Source organism: Anarhichas minor, unplaced genomic scaffold (assembly GCF_050575085.1).
Source record: "Anarhichas minor isolate MPS153535 unplaced genomic scaffold, ASM5057508v1 ptg000074l, whole genome shotgun sequence".
Lineage (NCBI taxonomy): Eukaryota > Metazoa > Chordata > Actinopteri > Perciformes > Anarhichadidae > Anarhichas > Anarhichas minor.
Window position 1 is genome coordinate 10430491 of NW_027466520.1, and position 19018 is coordinate 10449508.

Sequence of the window (19018 nt, forward strand, 5' to 3'; positions counted from 1 at the left end):
TGGAATTTTAGTCTGTCAGTGACTGGAATGACAATTATCAGAGGGATGTTGATGCAATAGATATTTTGTTAAAAGTACGACATAGTGAACGTTTTGGGAAAAGACGTGCCGAAATTTAAAGTGTAATTAGGAAACTCCATTTAAAAAAAATTGCATTGCACTAATAAAGCATTTACATTGTACTAGTTAAAACATTTGTGTATGCTAAAATGCTCTCAAATTACCAGTCAATTGCCAAAGAATCAACTTCATGATAACATGATTAGAACATGTAAGAGTGAAAATGAAATAAAGAATATTAGATGAGACCAAACTGGTTTGCAGATACAGTTTTTAATGTATCACAACAATGAGCAACAAACATACTTGATGAACTATTTCCAGAAGTTGTTCAAATACCATCTACAATAAACGTCATTTCAACTATGACAACAGGTCTGTGACAAAATAAAAAAAAGGTTTCAAAACCATGTTATTACCGTGATACGGTACAGTTGAGACCTCAAACAGTACAGTAACAAAAACTAATGCGACTACTCTCTATATATAAAACATCAATAACATTTTTGGTTTAGTTTATTTAAAGTTTTAGCCATAGGGGCTTCTTCTTATTAAAACCTCAGGGTGCATTTCCTATGTAACCCAGATGTTGAAGAGTACATATTGTGTAGGATATGATTGCGCCATGAAAATCCCTTTGACATCCAGAAGAACAATTCCAATTTCAACCTTTTGAAGGCTGTCCCCATAAACATGACACAATCCATCCATTTTTTTTTTTTTTTTTTTTTAAAGTTCTTTTTTTTCTTTTTGGCTGCTGTGCAGTTGCAATATCTATGTACAGTTATATTGTTGGACCATCCTTTTTGTTGGTTTGTTAGCTTTTACCAGTCCTTGGTGTGGAAAGCGTCCTGTCTGATGCTAACATCTTAGCACATGATGCTAGCTGACAGTTCAGTCTTATAATGCTGAGCCACAGAGTGGGGAAAGGCAAAAAGCCAGAGTTGTGAAAGCCTTTGGAATCAGGACAGTCGCTCATGTTTGTACAATGGCAGAATTGCACCTTGGGAGGCCAGGATGTCTCTTGTGAAACACAATCGAAAAGTGTCTTCAGGATTAAAGTAAATGTTAAAATACTAAAAATCCAAATAATGACAATTAAAAAGCTCACGCAGAAAATGAAAAACTGAAAGTTTGCTTTAAAACTTTGAAAAAAACCCCACCTTTACAATAATAAAACAGAAGAGGAAATGTTACTTGATTTCATTGTTTGAAACAATAACTAAGCATGATTTGATTTAACCTGTCAAACAGTTGCATTACATGCTACTTGCTCATCTCAGAATAGGAAATACCAAAAGCAATACATTTTTGCATTTCTTCATATTAATAAATTTGTACCATGCACAGCCAACTACGAATATGTACAACAGCTTAGCTTTCTTTGTTCACAAGCCTTTATCTTTCATACAAATAGCCTTCTGTTACTTTGGAATGAATCACATTGGTTTCAATTACCAAACTAGAAAGTGATTCGTAAAAAATTGAACACCCTTTGACAGCTTTCACATTCTTAGTTCCACAGCAAAATAAGAAAATAATATAAAATAAAAATAGCAAAGCAAAGCAATTAATGGACCAGTATTTCGTCTGGTAGAAAGTTGAGAGAATTGATGGCAAGCAAAATAACATTACACAGTAGCAGCAAAACTTTGTAAGGTAATACTTTGCAATGTTGATATCACTAAATGTGGAAAAATTCAAACGTTGACTTTAACTGTAGATCATCAGAAGTGCCCAGAGAATTGTTGGGAGGACGTCAACCTATGCACTAAATGGCTGCGTATAGGTGTAACACTGTTTTAAGTCCTACAAGTACATGAACATGTTTGTATTATACAACAAAAATGCTGTTGTCCCCCATTTAAAGCAGCATATTTGCAAATGTATAGCAAATGATCATACCTTTTTTTTTAACATTGTGACCAACTTGTACCTTAACAGTTTCAAGTATACAGTACTGCTTTCATGGATGCACCAATTGTTAAATAGGTCTCTAGATTGTTAGGCATCAATCCTGTAACAAATATGGACCAATATGCTGCTGCAATAGACACAAATAATAATTAAAACACAAACATACAAACAGAAAAAAATCTATTAAATTAACAAATGGCCTACTCAAATGATAAAAAGACAAATAAAAACAAAATAAGTGCACTATAGTCCAGACACAAGCAAGTACCGTAACAGTACAGCAATTCACAAATGAAAAATGTTATATTCACATAATCCGAGAGAGTCTATCAAAACTAGAGTTATTACCTCTTCAGAAAAGGGGGTGAGCAGAGGTAAAAGTGAGAAGGTAAGAGTTGGCACAGATTAGTATATACTACAAGAAAAAAGGGGGTGGGAAATAGATACAGCTTGTTGTAATACAAACTGGCAAACACAGGGGCATCATACACATTTACTTCACCATTCTAAATTCCCTCAGTGGCAAAACCATACTGTCTTTGTAGGGCAAAACTAAAAGGATATGCACATCGTCCACTGTAACAGTAATAGTGTCTCTTGGTACTCTATACACATCAAGGAAATGCGTCCGATAAAGCTTGACATGTTTTGGTTATAAGCCAAGTGTACCCAGGCTTGTTGCTGCTTTAACAAATGAGAAATGTTATGTTCTGACCTGAGAATTTAAAGCTACTGAATTACACCTATCTAAACTAAGAGAGATTCTCTTTGAGGGTTCTGGATCGTCATCCCATACAGTACATGCTAGCATTTGGAAAACAATCCAGCTGAGGTGCAATTTGCTATCGTGAGAGTTTTTGGCTTGAAACAAGCCCCCCCAAGGGAGCCTGTGGGATTTTTTTCCTACTCCATGTTTTTGTATACAATATAAGCTCAGTCAAGCATCTGCAACAGTTCTGTCCATAACAAAAATCAATCAATATCTTGCCAGCATATCAATATGGGAAAAACAATCCTGAGTCAATCATTTGGTACTGTAATTTTTTGGGTTAAGAGAAACTTTGGAACTGCAGTTTAAAAAGTCTTATTTTTTCTTTAAGCAAGGGATCCTTTTGTCACTCCTACACACTGAACATATCCATTCTGATACTACTGAAGCTCGCGTCTAGGCCAGAGGCCGACTTAGCCTTGACTTCCAACGCGTTATCTAAGTCATCCAGCTTCTGGTTTAGCTCATTGTCAGACTCATCTGAACAACTCTCGGTGGGTAGTGAGGTTGGAACCCCTGAGGTGCTGCAGGAAGTTGAGGTAACCGTTGAAGGTGAGGAGAGGGGGGGAGGAGGAGAGGCAGACGGGGAGGAGGAAGCAGCTTTCCGGGCTGTGGCGGCCTGGAACAGGACATTTGGCCAGGACTTCATGGACAAGTGAGAGAGATGAGGAAAGGTGTTATTAGAAGAAGCTGCAGACTGCGAGGTAGATGTGGTGTTAGGAGTAGGGGAGCAGACAGAGTGAGGTAATAATCTAGTATGCTCTTTGGCATTTCTCATTGCTTGTTTGATTGTTTTCTCTTTGTGCAAGCTCGACTGAAGGTGTTGGCCAAGTGCTTCATTCCCGTTAACAACCACATTGCAGGCAACACAAGTGTAGTTGCTCACTGCCTTTCGAAGCACTGTCTCTTGCGGGTCAGTAAAAGGATGTCCTAAGTAACAGAAGGACTTCTGATGACGCACCACAGAATCTTCGTCAGCAAAAATCATCTGGCACTTCCTGCATATAAACTCATGCTTGACGGACGGTACAATAAAAGCGTCTGGAAAATCCATGGTACTTTTGGTATCTGTTTTCGGTTCTTCTTTTGTGCTTTCTTTTGAAGAGCCTTTGTTGGTTTTATCCTTAGCGTTTATAGCTTCTTTTGGTTTGAAAGAGTTGGTGGTGGTGCTCTGTATGCTCTGGGGTGTCTTCACATGGGTTGATTTCTGTTGCTGCTTCTGTTGTTGTCTCTGTTGTTGCTCAAGTTGTTTCTGCTGTTGTTGTTGTTGCTTCTGCAGTGAATCCTGGAGGGACTGCTGGTACTGCTGGTACTGCTGCAGGAGGGCGGTCTGGGAGAGACCAGCGGCCATGGCAGCTTGTGGGACTGCTGCTGGGCCATATGGAAACAGGTTCTCCATTCCACACAGTGGTGGGAAGTAGCCCCCTGTTTGGACCCCTCTAGGAAGCTGGGGAGAGAAGCAGTTGGGAAATCCGGGTAGAAAGTAGGGCAAGAACTGCCCCCCGAAGAAAGAGCTGGGATCACTTGAGGCAAGAGCATTCTGAAGTGCCTGAAGCTGTGTGGCGTCTAGTTGAGTCTCACTTCCTGCTTTCCCTGGAGCTGGTTTCTCCCTTTTCTTGGCCATGCTGGGGGTCTCAGGGCGTGAGCCGCTCACGTTCTCTCTGTCCTTTACCTTCATCTGCGGTGGCTTGTCTCCTGGTTTCTTGCTGCTGTCTCTCTCTGAATCTTTACCTTGCTGCTCTGTATGATTTACTGCTGCCAAAGGTGTGGAGGGAACAGGAGGAGGAAGAGGAGGTGGAGGAGGAGGAGGAGGAGTCTGCAGAAGAGTCTTGGTTGGGGTAGTGCTGAGAGACATGGCAGGAGAGGGGGTGGCTGGTGTAGGGAACCCAAGCATGCCAGCACCGGGAGACGCTAAAGCTGAAATACAGTGGTATATAAATATGGAAATATTCAATATTTAAATATTCAACCCCAAATCACTTTGGAAATGTGTTTGCATGACAAGTTAAAGATGCTTGTCACTGGCTGAGACTTTATCGCTCTTGTTAAGATTTTGTTATGGATCAAAACTGTCACATGCGCTTTAAGATAATTTCAATCTGCCAATATATATTATAATATAAATATACCAAACCTACAATAAGGGGGAAAACAAACAACACAAACAAAAGCCATGATATAGATACACTTGTTGTAAAAATCTCTGAATTATCAATTAGCAGTTCAACTGTGATGATGACATAATGCATGCACTAACTCCCACCATTTTTTATTTTAAAATAGTTTTTAAAAATAAGACTTTTTGACCAACACCACTGTGATACAGAATAAACAGTAGAATAGTAGAATAAAATAGTGCATGATAAAGCTCAGTTCATAAAGCTTCTAGTGTTTTTTACTTTTTTTAAAAACTGTTCGTCATACTAACTCACCAGGTGTGTTGGGTGGGAAAACAGGAAGTGATGATGGCCCATTGACCCCAGGAAGTAACACTGGCGGAAGGCCAGACAACCCTGGGTAGCCTGAGGGTAGACTGAGGCCATGAAGTGCATTATTGTTGTCCACTGCAGTCTGTTGCTGCTGGCCAGGCAGGCTGAGTCCATCACCAGCTTTCCTCATTCGGTCCAGCTCTTGCTGGGCCATCAGTTGACGGACAGTGGTTGGTGCTAGGTAGTCCTTTTCTCTATCTACCTGGTTTCCCAGGGTTTCTTGCACTTTGGCAATGTGCTGTTTGGAAAAGATGTGGTCTCGGACAGACATCCGGGCAGTGTACTTTATACCACACAAAGTACAGTGAGGCCTGGGCCCGTCTGGTGAGCATTGACTTATCATGAATGGCTTTCCAATGTTAATCTTGAATTTCTTTTCTTTAGCACGGGCATTTTGGAACCACACCTGGACAACACGCTTGGGGAGTCCAATCTCATTGCCTAGCATCTCACACTCTTGCATTGTAGGAGTGCGGTAGTCACTAAAACAGGCTTTGAGAACTTTAAGTTGCAGGTTACTCATCTGGGTCCTGAATCTTTTGTGTCCTGGCCTATCCCCGCCATTGCTGCCTTTCCCGGACTTGTTGAAGGGGTTACCTGCCCCAAAGGGACTAGGGGAACTGGGATCAGCTAGACTTGATGATTCACTTCTGTCATAGAATTCATCCATATCATCATAGTAAGAGTCATAGTCCTTTCCAGAGAAGCTGAGGGCAGGGCTCACCATGCTGTATTGGAACCTTTCATTCCCACCATCAGAATTTGGTGCCAGGCCACTTTTGTCACTCAGCTTGTCCCCTCCATTGGCTGTGAGGCTCTCAACCTCATTGTTATTACCCTCATCTCCAGTTGTAGCATCACTAATGGCTGTATTAATAGAGGATGTCTCATCAAAGTCCATCCTACTGCAATCATAAGATGAGACTTCTGCTGAATTACTAGTAGGCCCTTCAATTTCATCACAGTTTTCAGCTTTTAAGGATGAAGGGCTTAAGAAGTTTTTTAATTGTACCTCAGATGGTTTGACTGGAGTTGAGGATGCAGTAGGCAGCTCATACTCATTTGGCTCAGTCTTGGTAGGCAGCTGTGGGTAGTCAAAGAAATTATACTTATTTGGGCTTTCACCTCTTTCATTGTCTTGATTCATCATTGGACTTGGTGGCAAGCTAAAGCCTGCCTGCTTAGCGTCATGCCAGTGTCTGGATCGTATGTGGCTGTCGAGAGCAGATTTAGCCTTGAACAGTGCTCTGCAAAAAGGACATTTCTTGTGGGATTGGGATGGCCCGATAGCCCTAAACTGCCCCTTTCTCTCTCTTGCACGGGTGTTTTGGAACCAAACTTGCACAACTCTCTTTTTCAAGCCGACCTCTCGTGCAATGTGGTCCAACATCTTCCTTGTTGGGTTGGAGTCAAGTAGGTATTTGTCATAGAGAACCTCCAGTTGTTCTGGTGTAATGGTGGTTCTCAAACGTTTATCTCTGTGCTGCTCTTCACTACTGTTTCCACCGTCTTTATCGTTAGCACTTTCATCCTTGTCATCCAGTTTTCTCTTCATTGCCCCAGAGCCTGCAGCAGAGGTCAAACCAGAGCTACCCTGAGAGGGGATTTGGGAGAGGCCTCCAGATAACAGCTGGCTAGCCATTAGGGGGTTATTTGGGTCAAATATCATATAGGGCATATCAATGGGTCTTTCGAGGAACTGAGAGTGAAGGAATTGGTTTTGGGCAGCCAAGAAATGCATGTGCTGATGCTCCTGCCATAGCTCGACAGTGGGGAATGCAATCTTACACTGGTCACACTGATACTGAAGCATCTGGTGAGGGAGGTTGTTTGTCAGTGAGGAAATGGCCAGGGAGAGTGGACTTGAGGGCACTGCAGCTGCCTGTGGCTGGGAATGGGGTCTTGACATTTGTGGCTGAGGAGCTTTCTGAGGAGGTGGCTGAGGTGTGCAAGCCTTTGATGGTCTTGGTTCTGGTAGTGACTTCATCACAGGTGATGATGCAGCCTCAGTTTGTTTAGGTTCAGTTTCAGGGGAAATGTCTGGTTTGGGGGAAGTTTTCCCCATGCTGGCACGTGGAGAGGCCAGCACAGGGGAGCTTGAGCCAGAACTGCTGGCAGTTCTATTGGACTGTTTAGGTTGCTCAAAAGGTACTTGGGTAGTCTTAACTGGATCTTGATCACCACTATCTAGGTAATCCTCATAGGTTTCCTCACTACCTTCCTCATCTTCATCCTTATAACACAGTTTTTTCTGGTGAGTGATGAGGTCAAAAATGCGTGGGAACACAATGTTGCACTTTTTACACTGATACTGCATGTTGCCTGTTCTGATGTATCGTTCATTGGTCAGCTCTTTTTTCTCATTATCTTTAGAATCAGCCTGGTTTTCATAGCTCTTGCGAGCTTTCTGCCGGGCATTCTGGAACCACACTACAATGACACGGGAAGGTAGATTGAGCACAGTGGAAAGTTGCTCAATCTCATCATCCTTTGGATAGGCATTCGTGTCAAAGAAATCTTGAAGTACCCTTAACTGGTAATCAGTGAATCTGGTCCTGGATGACCTCTTGTTGAAGGCTGATTCAGTTCTGTAGTATTCATGTGCACTGAGCGGGGGCTCCATTCGAATATCTTCCAATGTAGTAATTGGAGGAATACTAAAATTGTAGGGAGAGTCTTTACTCCGCTGTCTTTCTTTGAAGAGAGTGTTACGGAACCAGTGCTTTATGACTTTTTGGGGCAAGCCAGACTTCTCTGACATCTCCTGAATTTGCTCTTCATTGGGGGAATTATTGATATCAAAGTTAGCACGAAGGATCTTAAGCTGGTCATCTGTGATACGGGTGCGTGGTCGCTTAAACTGGGATTGGCGGAGGAAGTTTGGATCAAGACCTAATTGTTGCTGGCAGAGCTGTGTAAGGTCTGAGGAAAGAGAGTCCATAGTGGGCAACTGGAGGGAAAGCTGATGGGGCAGGCCTGGGTGCTGGAGAGACTGCATCATTAGAGGTGAAAACATGGGCAAATCCATGGGAACAGGGAGCTGCACTTGGGGAGGTGCAGCAGGGGCAGTAGGTGGGGGAGGAGGGGGTGGTGGCTGGGGTGGTGGTGTCTGGTGAGACGGTTGGTGTGGGGCCATATTGGGGACAGAAGCTGGTGAGGGTACTGGGGTTTGGGGCTTGGTCATTGATGTAGAGGGAGGCTGATTAGCCGTCACTGGAGATGGAGTAGGAGGTGGCGGGGGAGGAGGTGGTGGTGGCGGTGGTGGTGGAGTCTCAGGTGAAGCAGGGTTTATTGGATAGAGTTTGTCGTAGGCCTCTCTGTACTGCTGGGCAAACTTTTCCAGCTCCACATATGGGAAAAAGTGACTGTGCACATGTTCCTGGTGGCTTTTGAGAATAAGCATATTGGAGAAGAGTTTACCACACATCCCACACTCAAGCTTATCAGTGTTCATTTCCACTTGTTCAACACCATCTTTGTTTTTCCTTTGGTTTTTTTGTCGGTTTTCATTGTATTGAATGACCAGCTCAAATCCAAAGTTCTCTAGTAGTGCTTTGGCTGCATTGCCCCTTGCTCCTGACACAATACGTGGAGGAGGAATCAATGGCTCTGGGAACTTAGATTTTCTAGGGTCTTTTCCTCCATCACTTAATGCATCACCTGCATTTTCCATCTTTGCTCTGTTTTCTTGTTTTTCTAGTTGGTCCTCTGCCTCTCTTGTCATCTGAATTTCTGAAACAGATACATTGCTGGACTCCATTTTGGATTTGTGGTTCTGCAACTGCTGGTGTTTCTGTTGCTGAATTTGAAACTGTGTCTGAGAGGCTTGCTGCTGCTGTTGTTGCTGCTGAGCCTGTTGCTGGGCCTGAACCTGCTGCAGCTGGTGTTGCTGTTGCATCTGCTGCTTCAAGTCCTCTAGGAATGATCCAGTAAGGCCTGGCATTCCAAAAGCCGCTGCTGAGTGCAGCGCAAGTTCTGGACTAAGATTGAACTCAGCTCCTGGGATGTAGAAGGGGAAAAGGAACTGTGGCTGTTGAAATTGCAGCAGTGATTCTGGTGTCATTGGAAAATGGGGGAAGAAAGCTGGATTGAGAAACTGAGGCTGGAAGAAGGCAGCCTGTTGCTGGAGTTCATGTTGAAGCTGCAGTTGCAATTGGGCTGAGGACTGCGCTGACAGATGGCTGCTTGCCTGTGCTGAAACCTGGTCAGTAGTTGTTGTTGGTTTTGTGTTGTTGCTGCTGTTAGCTTCTTTGGGTTCCACAATGTTCTCTTTGTTAGCAGAAGGAGTTCCACTTCTAGCAGTGTCTGAGTTGCTGCTGTTCCCCTGTGTGCTTGGGGCAGGGCTTTTTGCAGGCACTGGACCACTGGTGCTTGTGATACTGCTGCTGCTCATTTCAGTTTTGGCTGTTCTGGCTTTGGTCTGGTGGAGCACTGACCTCATATGAATTTCAAGGGTTGAGCTTTGGCTATAGGCAACATTGCAAATATTGCATTTGAATGGTTTGTTATCAATGCTGTTGCTTGTCTCTTGTGGAACTGGGCTTGACGCCTCTTGAAGAACCTTCTTCAACTTATGCAGATGGGAGACTGAATTATAGTGGACTAGTAGGATGTTCTTCTGAGTGAAGGACTCCTTACATACTGTGCACTTGTAAGGCCGAGAAGGATCCAAAAATTTCTCCATTGTAAAGTTGGGCCCTTTTCTGAATGGTAGGGTCCGTTTTGGTTCTGCTCCCATGTCATCTAGCAGAGAACTACTGTCACTTCCGGTAGGACTGGGCTTCTCTTCCTGGTCCATTTCATCATCTTTGTCCAAGTCATGTTCAAAGGCCTGAGCTTCCTCCAAGGCCCTGGCCTCACTCTCAGTGATATCTCCATTCAGTGGCAGATTTCCTATGAGTTGCTGCACCTCAGCTTCACTAAGTTCAGGGTGCCCATTTTCCAAATGCTTCCTGAGGGCCAGGAATGTCCTGAAGCTGCGCTGGCAAAGGCTGCACATAGTGGCTGCTCTGATGGCATGGTACTGGGAATGTATCTGAAGCTTCTGCATTGTCTTGAAGGCCAGGCTGCAATGGTTGCAACGATATTTGTAGACATGACGATCAGATACTGAGAGCTGTTGTTGTTGCTGCTGGAGCCTTTGGAGCTCACTGAGATGGTCCTGTAAGGTATCAGGAGACTTGCTATCATGTCCTAATCCACTGGCTCGCTTCCAGCCTGGAGCCTCTGCGGCCTCCTTAGGGGGCTTGAGTTCCTCACCCTGCAGGTCCAATTCATTCTTGTCTTGACTGGTTAGCTCATCCTTTGAGATGTTTCCTAAAAGTAGAAAATGCAATTTGAAGTACAATACACTGCATCACCTACTTATCATATTTTTCTTATAAGTGACAACCAACTAAACCTGATAATTATACATGCATACATTTGTATATGGAAGTTACATTTTATTATCACTAGGTCAACATATTAATGACAGAAAAAAAACAATCTAAGAACCAAATTCTGCTCACCTTGAGATTTTCCTGACCCATCAGTAAGAGAGGTAGAGGAATCCATTGAAGACGGACCTTTGTCTTGTCCAGTTTGGGGATGCATTATATTATTTGGTGTTGCTGTGTCAGGTCCGACAACCTATCAAGACCAAAGAAATATCTTCATTATTATATACATTTGCAAATAATGATATAAGATGGTAGATTCTATCTCCAATATTTGCAAATGTTAAGGAAGTGTTTCAATTTTCTTCTTGCCTTTATAACAAATCTTATTTTAAAAATAGAATTTGCTCTCCTCAGTGGACAACAATCAAGGTTATGGCAGTATCTAAAGGAATACATTTAATGTATTAATGTGAATATTGCAGTAAGCCCTTGTCCTATACTGCACAAGAGACAAGAGGGAGGACTGGACATTCTTCATGCATGTTCACTTCTCAAGATGTGTACTACAAAAGTGAAAGACACATTTCCTAGATGTCTACAAACACTTCACAAACATATTAAGTGACTTTGGAATACTATTTTACTTTTAAAATAATTATCAAAAACACATTTTCGCTGACACGCTCAAAGTCAAACACACAAGCACAAATATTTGTAATCATTACTTCTACATACAGTCATAATCAGCTTTTCCACGCAGTCGGGAGCCACACTGTGAAGGTGGGTGAGATGCAGCTGCAGGTGAATTTTGTTGCTCAGGACATCCTGGCACAGTGGGCAGCGAATCACTGGCTGCATGGAATGCTGGGACATCACATGGAGCTGCATACGGTTGGCATCTTTACTGCTGTAGTTGCAATATGGACACTGCTGAACCTAAAAAAAACAAGATGGTATCATAAGTAACTGATTGGGAGTGGAGAAAATGAACATTCTGTACAATGCAAAATGAATCTGATAGCAGGAATTACTTTTTGCACAAGATGTACTCATTGGGTAACATTCTTACACAACAGAGCCATTAGCATAGCTGGCTGTCCACCGTGTGACTCACTAAAGACGTCAGCCATAACTTTTTAAAAACAAACAAGGATCGAGACACACAAGACACATGTCTCCTGTACTGTTGAATTCTTACAGGGCTTTCCTGTTCTTCACTGCCCACTAAACTCATCCCACCACATTTACCTCTTCCAACCAACCCTCATGTCCACCTTAACGCATGTATTGTAGCTCAACCATGTTTCATTTAATTCACTTAAGTCTCTCAACTCATGCAATTTTATTAGCCCAAACCACGATTGGCCAGAATTTCTAATCAGTATTACAGATGACAAAGGTGTGTACTCGCCCAAGCTACGCCTTGCCCTCATTACAGGGAGTACTCTGAACATAGCAGCCTCCCCACCACCTGTCTTAATAGAATCCATTTCTGAAATGACTAAGTCCTCCCTCCTTGCAGGGCCCAGAACCAGACAAGCTAATACTTCATAATCTAATTTAAAAACACATATAATTTAAAGAGATGCAAAAAGGGGGGGGGGGGGGGGGGGGTGAAGCAGGGAGGGAGGCCTAAGGCTAGTGCAGGTAGTCCACTTAAGAACACAAAGACTTGCCTACTGTGCTTGATGCTAAAAAGGTCTGTCAGGGAGGGGATGGTGGGCTGCATTTAACCCTTTGATAGAAAGCTGGCGCCAACAATTGCTAAATGCTTAGCTTAGCATTTCTGCTTCTTACAGTTCATAAGTATCTTCCCATTAGTTTATCCGACAGTGACAGCAAAGGTTAGATTTCATTAGTGCTTGTGAAGCAGAACCAGTCTCATTAACAATTAGCTTTCTGTACCACAGATTTACCAATTTATTTGGAATATGAATTGCCAGATATCCAATCTAAATCTACATGCACATAAAGCTCAATAACATTCAGATGTGTTTTCTTTGGAAAGGTGAAAACAGTTTAAGGTCCATGGTTGGCCCTCCTTAAATTGCTTGGAACTATACCAGTCATATTTTTAAGAGTGTTGCTATTGTAGTACAACTGGCAGTTTCCTTTTTATATCCTACAAACCTTTACCTGCTCACTGGCAGAGGTCTTCCCCTCAGCAGACTTTGGCCTTTTGGGCGGAATTTCAGTTTGTCGATCTGGCAGGAGGGAATGTTTAACCACAGCATTCGGTCCGGTAACCTCTTTGGATGTAGCATTCATTCCTGGCACATGGTGGAGGGAATAGAGGGAAAGAAAGGAGGTACAGAGTCAGAATATAAAGCACTACAAATGACAATACTAATCTGAAAATACAGCAAAGATGCCAAATATCAAAATGACTGTTGGCTAAACAATAGATTTCTTTTTCAAACGGAGCTTTGAAGAATAAGTTCTGGAGCAGAATGACATATTTAACATAAGAGTTGAACGAGAGTAACAGCCCTGTCTCATTTATGTATGGTATCCCATAGATCACACATACTGTATGAGAAATGTCAATATTAATCTCCAAGTAATATACTATAATAATATACTACTAAAATAATATAAAACTGACAAAATCGATTGAATAAATTGAAATGACATTTTGTAGCTGGGTTAGATGACAAAGGGTCAAATGACTATCAGTAAACATAATGGTAAATAAGATAAACACGTCTACCAAATTAATATTCATAAGGACATAGGTGATGATTTAAAAAAATATATTTGACACCAAGACAACATAAGCAAGGATACAATCATGGACTGAATTATTCACATTCATATAAACTGATGTGTTTCTGCCCTGAGGACACGTGAAATGGGGAGAACTCGGGCAGGCTCATTATCACAGCACGACATACATTAAATGTTATGGTAATATTATACACTTCATTAGTTCATATACATTTCCCCAGCTGCCTCAACAACTTCTCTGTCTGTACAAGATGCTACATTTTTGGGGCTTGGTCACGGCTGGTGGTACAGTAGCAGCGCTACTTGTGTGTGTCTATTTGTATGTGTGCGTGTAAGCGTGTGTGACGTTAACAGCAGGGCTCAATGTGGAGAGATCAGCCTCTGGTTGTATTTAGTAAATGCTGCAGCCACTGATAAATCTTTCATTAGCCTCATCCTGAGATACAAGCCATGCAGGCCCTGCTATACTCTGCCAGTACAATTTACCCACTCGGCACAACACAAAGACACAGCAACAGCAAACCCCCCCCCCCCCACTCTCTTCCTCTCCCCCCTCTTTCTCTAAGCCATCAACCCCCCCCCCCCTCCCATCCCCATCCCCATCCCCTCCCTCGTCTGGTCACTCAAGGCAATATGTGAGCCTCACTCTTGCGAATCAACGCTTCACGCTAGATGCACAAATGGAAAAAAAAGGGAAATCAAAGCACTGATACATGGAGAGGGGGTTGAAAAAAAACATTTTGTATTTCATATTATTCTGTGGCTCATGTTTGTATTGGGCGCATATCAATTCCTCCGGTCCGTTCATGCATTTTAATTCTGTTGCATTAAGTAGGCGTTCCACTTATTTTATTTGTAATCCCCTATATCTGAAGCCTGAAATATTGGCTTGTCAAGGAAAGTGACAAGAGAGGGAGGGAGGAAGAAAGGGTGAAAGAGAGAGAGAGGAGAAAAAAAAACACAAGGGCACAATGTGAATTTCCAAGAACATCCGAGAATTGCTCTGCAGCTCAGAATAGCAAGGTAATCGTGTCTTCCACTGCTTGTGATGGTCCCTGCAGGGCTTGTGTTTGTGTCTATGTGCATGTATGTGTGTGTATTATGTGCTTCATGACAGGCCTCTGACACTCCATTGGTCAGATTGGTCCATCTTGGTAGCACCCGTCATATCACCTGACCGTTCCCGAGCTTCCGCCCCACCACGCATATTTATTATCACCATTTCTAATTTCAACTTTTAATTTTTGCCTCCTTCAATTTGCAACTAAATTACATCCCTGCAAAAGGAGATGAGGCGATTGTCAGACAAGGGGCTGCAAACACATTTACACATGCGGCGGGGGAAAGAGCCGACAGATCACCATTGATTATTGTCATATTGAATGTAAATGTATGTTTGTGTAGAGAGTGTGTGTGTGTGTGTGTGTGTGTGAGTGTGCGAGCATGTGCAACATAAACATCTGTCCTTCTAGTTTAAATTCGTCTTCGACCTTGTGCTTTCATCAACACTTGTGACACTCGCATGGAGAAAATCAGTTGGTTAACCTTGAATGTTGAGAGAGCAGTTATCTCTATGGCCACTTAGGAGCTTTAAATGGCAAGACCTGCTAATGGGAATAATAAAGTTTTTAGAATTGCATTGAAATTGGAGTGTCCTCCAAGGATATAATCACCTGTAACACAAATAATAACATACCAAATATCAGCTAGCACAATCCAAACACTATCTATAAATTGATGGGAAAATGAAAATATGCCTCTGCCTATAGTTTTTGCAGCTTCATATTTTTGCCCTCAGTCGTGCTAAAACATTTACAGAGTAATAACGGGAGAGAGCAGGATTGAGGACAAGACAGGAGCAGGAGACTCTCCTCTCATTTTCCTTTGTCTCTGAGTCTGCACCCCACACTTAATGACTGTCCTCTTTCCTTCTCCCTGTTCTTTCCCCTCCCTTCCCACCTTCCCTCCATCCCTTCATCTTTAGGTGGGCTCCACCAGCTGCAGCCCAGTGAAGCGGAGGGGCAGAATAAACCTGACATCCCCTCCACCTCCACCAATGACAAATGTCTGCAAGCAGCAGGACCTTGCTTGATTAGATAAATCAAAAGGTGATTTATGACACTCAACCCCTTTTTGCATTGCAGGGGGAGAGAGCAGCGCACTCGCCACCCATCTTTATTTGCAACTGTCAATGGTGTTTAGGGAGCTGCGTATACACACACTTATATACACGCAAGTGTGCGCTGAAATGGAGAGAAGTACAGAGCAATGGAGGGAGAGCCAGATGGATGTAGAGAAACAGAGGAAAGAACAAGAAAAATGATAGAGAGGGACAGAGAAGCCCATAGCTCTAAATACCTCAGGATATTTCTCTCCCAAATTGTTCCTCAAAAGGCAGGACGACCGGCAATACCATCATAGCAAATGCTTTTCACATGGATCTATTTTAGAATCTCCCCTCTTGTGTCGGAAGGGGTGAGACATTTTGTGCAAACTCAACCAAGCAAATGAGATTTTCACACAAACAAGCATATCACTGGATCCTTATATCTCTCCAGCTAGGACTTTATAAGAAATAAACTACATTTTGGAGCGGGCTTTCAAAACAATCAAACCATACCTATTGCAATTTTTTTTCTCTCTTTTTTCTTTCTTTTACAAGCTGAAAAACAATTAGATTCCACTCCTGACATTTCGTTTCAAGAAAATAAAAAAATCCCACAAACAGCACAGAGAGTGTGTGTGGGGGGGGGGGGGGGGGGGGGGGGGGAAAGGCTGTCAATTAAAAAGGAGCAGGCTGGGTGGCGGCAGCTTGAATTTAGTATTCAATTTAGCTGTCCTGAGCCCTGGCAGACTGGCTAAGGTTACGGAGTAGTAAATCTAGGAGGGAGAGTTGGCCAAAACAGGCCAGGGAGGGCCGGCCAGCATGATTTACTGGCCTACTGCTCTGAGGTTACGCATTAGGCTGACCCCCGGTCACCTGATAACATTACAGCAACACACTCTGAACCCCAGACTCCCACTGAAGCACTCAGCAGGCCCAGATCTAGCCGGAGGGAGGTAGAGAGAGACTGGGAAGGAGTGAGATGTAGAGCGTGAGAGACATAGTCAGATAGAGAGGGAGAGGAAGAGAAAGGCTGCTAAACAGCAGCTGTCTTATAGTTTGTGATTTTTCTTTTTTAATGACTAGCCCTCCTTTCTCTTCCATCTCCAGCTTGTGTTCTAATGACAGATAAATATGAGCATGGCCTCGTCACATTTGACAAATCTTCTGAGACGTTCAACAAGCTGTCATTACACAGAAAACACACAATCCGTACATGCACAAAAGAATTGCTGCAGGCTTGCAATTAAACATGCTAATATCTTTAATATATTTTAATTTCATCTTAGAGGGACAGAAAATTAGCACAGCTCCCATCTCAAAGTTGGGCAAATTTGCAAGATGCATGCAAATAAGAAAAAAATAATTTGAACAAGCTGATATTGGAATATTTTACATCTGATCTTGTTTGCATGAGATTCCATTTCGTCTCCCCCTTTATCTGCACAATTCCAAATTGTACACGATATTAATACATAACATTTGACTGTAGGAACAATGAGCAATTTCCTTGCTAATTTGAGGCAGGTAGAGAGATCTGTAATTTCCTTAGGCTGCCTGACAGGCTCATTTCCATGCCGGGGCCTTTGTTTAGTTGGTTATTTATAAGAAGTGGGCCCCTGAGCCATGGTGGCAACATGCACAATCTACACGCACAGCACAAAGCTATCTGGAAGTAATCCACATCAGGGCATTTGCATGGAAAAATAACATGGATTACAATTAATCTAAAGTGACATGGGATTATAAAAGACAATGTAAATGAAGCAAGGGGGAAAAAAAGCACTTTCTGTCTTTCCTTGCCCTTCCCCCCTATATCTCTGTCTCTCTCTTCCCCTCTCTGTATCTGCCCCTCTTTGTTTAAAGGATCTTGGTCTCGGAGATGAAGTGCGCAAACACACTGCTCACTTGGTCACACTGTAATCCCCTCCCTGGAGATCCCCATACGGACAAACATACACACGTGCACAGATCTGAACATTTCAAGCTCGCCAGAGATTTGTGGCTGAGGATGGAGATGCTAAATCTTACTACTTTAAGCTGGAAAAAGAGAAAAACAAGGCCCTGTCTCTGATGATAACCCTAGCATAACAACACGCTGACACACCAGGCTCCCTTTTGCATTTTCTGGCATTTGACTTTCTTAAACCTCCTTTAATCCAAATGCAAAATAAAACACTCCAAACCCACTAGCAATGTTACATCTGGCTTCCTAGCCAAACTTGCAGCTGACCCCAAGGCGATTCCTAGAACAAATTATTCACAGAAAAAAAAGGCATACTGTTCTGCTTTATTAAATAGATTCCTGACATCTGATAAACTACACTCGGGGACACACACATACGTAAGCACGCATTAAAGTAGGAGGGACCTGGACACTTTTTTTGCATGTGTGCGTTGGTGTTAAATGACGCTGGCGGTAATATGCAGCGGTAAATGCATGGATGGTGGTTCCCCGCCAGTCCGTCAGACAGGCCTGTCAGAGAGATAGAGCTGAAAGATAGATGACTAGCTAAACTAATAGGCCTCAGCCTCACTCAGCTCTCCTTCTGCCTCATTGAGCCTCACATTATGGAGCTAGGTATGGCATGCTAGGAAGAGGAGGTGGGGAGTTTGAAATGGATAGAGGGTGGAAGTTGGAAGGTGCGTGCGTGAGTGAGTTGGAGTGAGTGGGGTAAGAGAAAAGAGGGAGAAAGAATGAGGAAGAGAGAACCCCATGCAATGACAGAAAAAAAGGAGAGTGAGACCCCATGCAATATTCATCCCCAGCCATGGATTTCCATCTCATACATAAAAAGACCATATGAATTCTTATTTGGGTAAATCAAATCTAACAAAGCCAGGGCTATCCCGACTACAGCCTCGCAGCGGAGGCATTATGTGCTCCCTACCTCGCCCAAAATAACAAAAACCCCAAGCCGTCTTGTACAGATTGTTGCCCCTCCCTGCTTACAACATTGCTATTCTTACAAACGGATATAAACATTTCCTTCGAGCTTGTGCTCTTTTTCTATCGTAGGTAATGCCTGGAGATAGGGTCACAGATTGGACAACAATTAAGGGATGGATTGAGACAGGGAAAAATAGGAGAGAAAGAAAAATGAAGGGAGGGTGCAGAAAAAAAAAACGAATTTAAGGGTTGCAAGGATGCAGTGCAATATTAGAAAAACATATACACAACCCCCCCCCCGCATCTAATCCTGCGCTTATGAAAAATTAATATGTCATCTGAGAGGGCACAAGAACGAGAAAAGATTAATGCAAGGCGCTTATAAATTACAAGCACGCAAACTGATTTGATTAAAAAATAATCTGGGGCCTGGACATTGCCTGGTAATATCCCCAACACTCAACTTATCCCTCTCCTTTTCTCTCCGTTTCTTCTCTCTCCTTCTTTCCCACTCTCTCCCTGTCTCTCTTTCTCTTTTTCTCTTTCTGTCAGATGGAAACGATTAAAGCAGGTCACATGGAGGCTAGTCAGCAGCATTCACATGGTACACACACACACGTTAGAACCTTATCTGAAGGCCAGAGAGAGATGAATGATAACTTAGAAAAGAAGGGAAGCTTA

At 42.9% G+C, this 19018-nt stretch overlaps 1 protein-coding gene across 1 annotated transcript in view; it reads right to left on the bottom strand.

Annotated features, from left to right (window-relative positions):
* Positions 1 to 314: 314 nt before the first annotated feature.
* zfhx4 (zinc finger homeobox 4) overlaps positions 315 to 19018 on the bottom strand; it is a 79325-nt gene continuing 60621 nt past the window's right edge. The window contains exons 8-12 of the mRNA XM_076080590.1: positions 12753 to 12886; positions 11352 to 11552; positions 10746 to 10866; positions 5179 to 10551; positions 315 to 4663 (exon numbers count right to left, since the gene is read on the bottom strand). Coding sequence (XP_075936705.1) covers positions 3099 to 4663; positions 5179 to 10551; positions 10746 to 10866; positions 11352 to 11552; positions 12753 to 12886 — 7394 coding nt within the window. The 3' untranslated portion in view covers positions 315 to 3098. The remainder of the gene's footprint in view (positions 4664 to 5178; positions 10552 to 10745; positions 10867 to 11351; positions 11553 to 12752; positions 12887 to 19018) is intronic.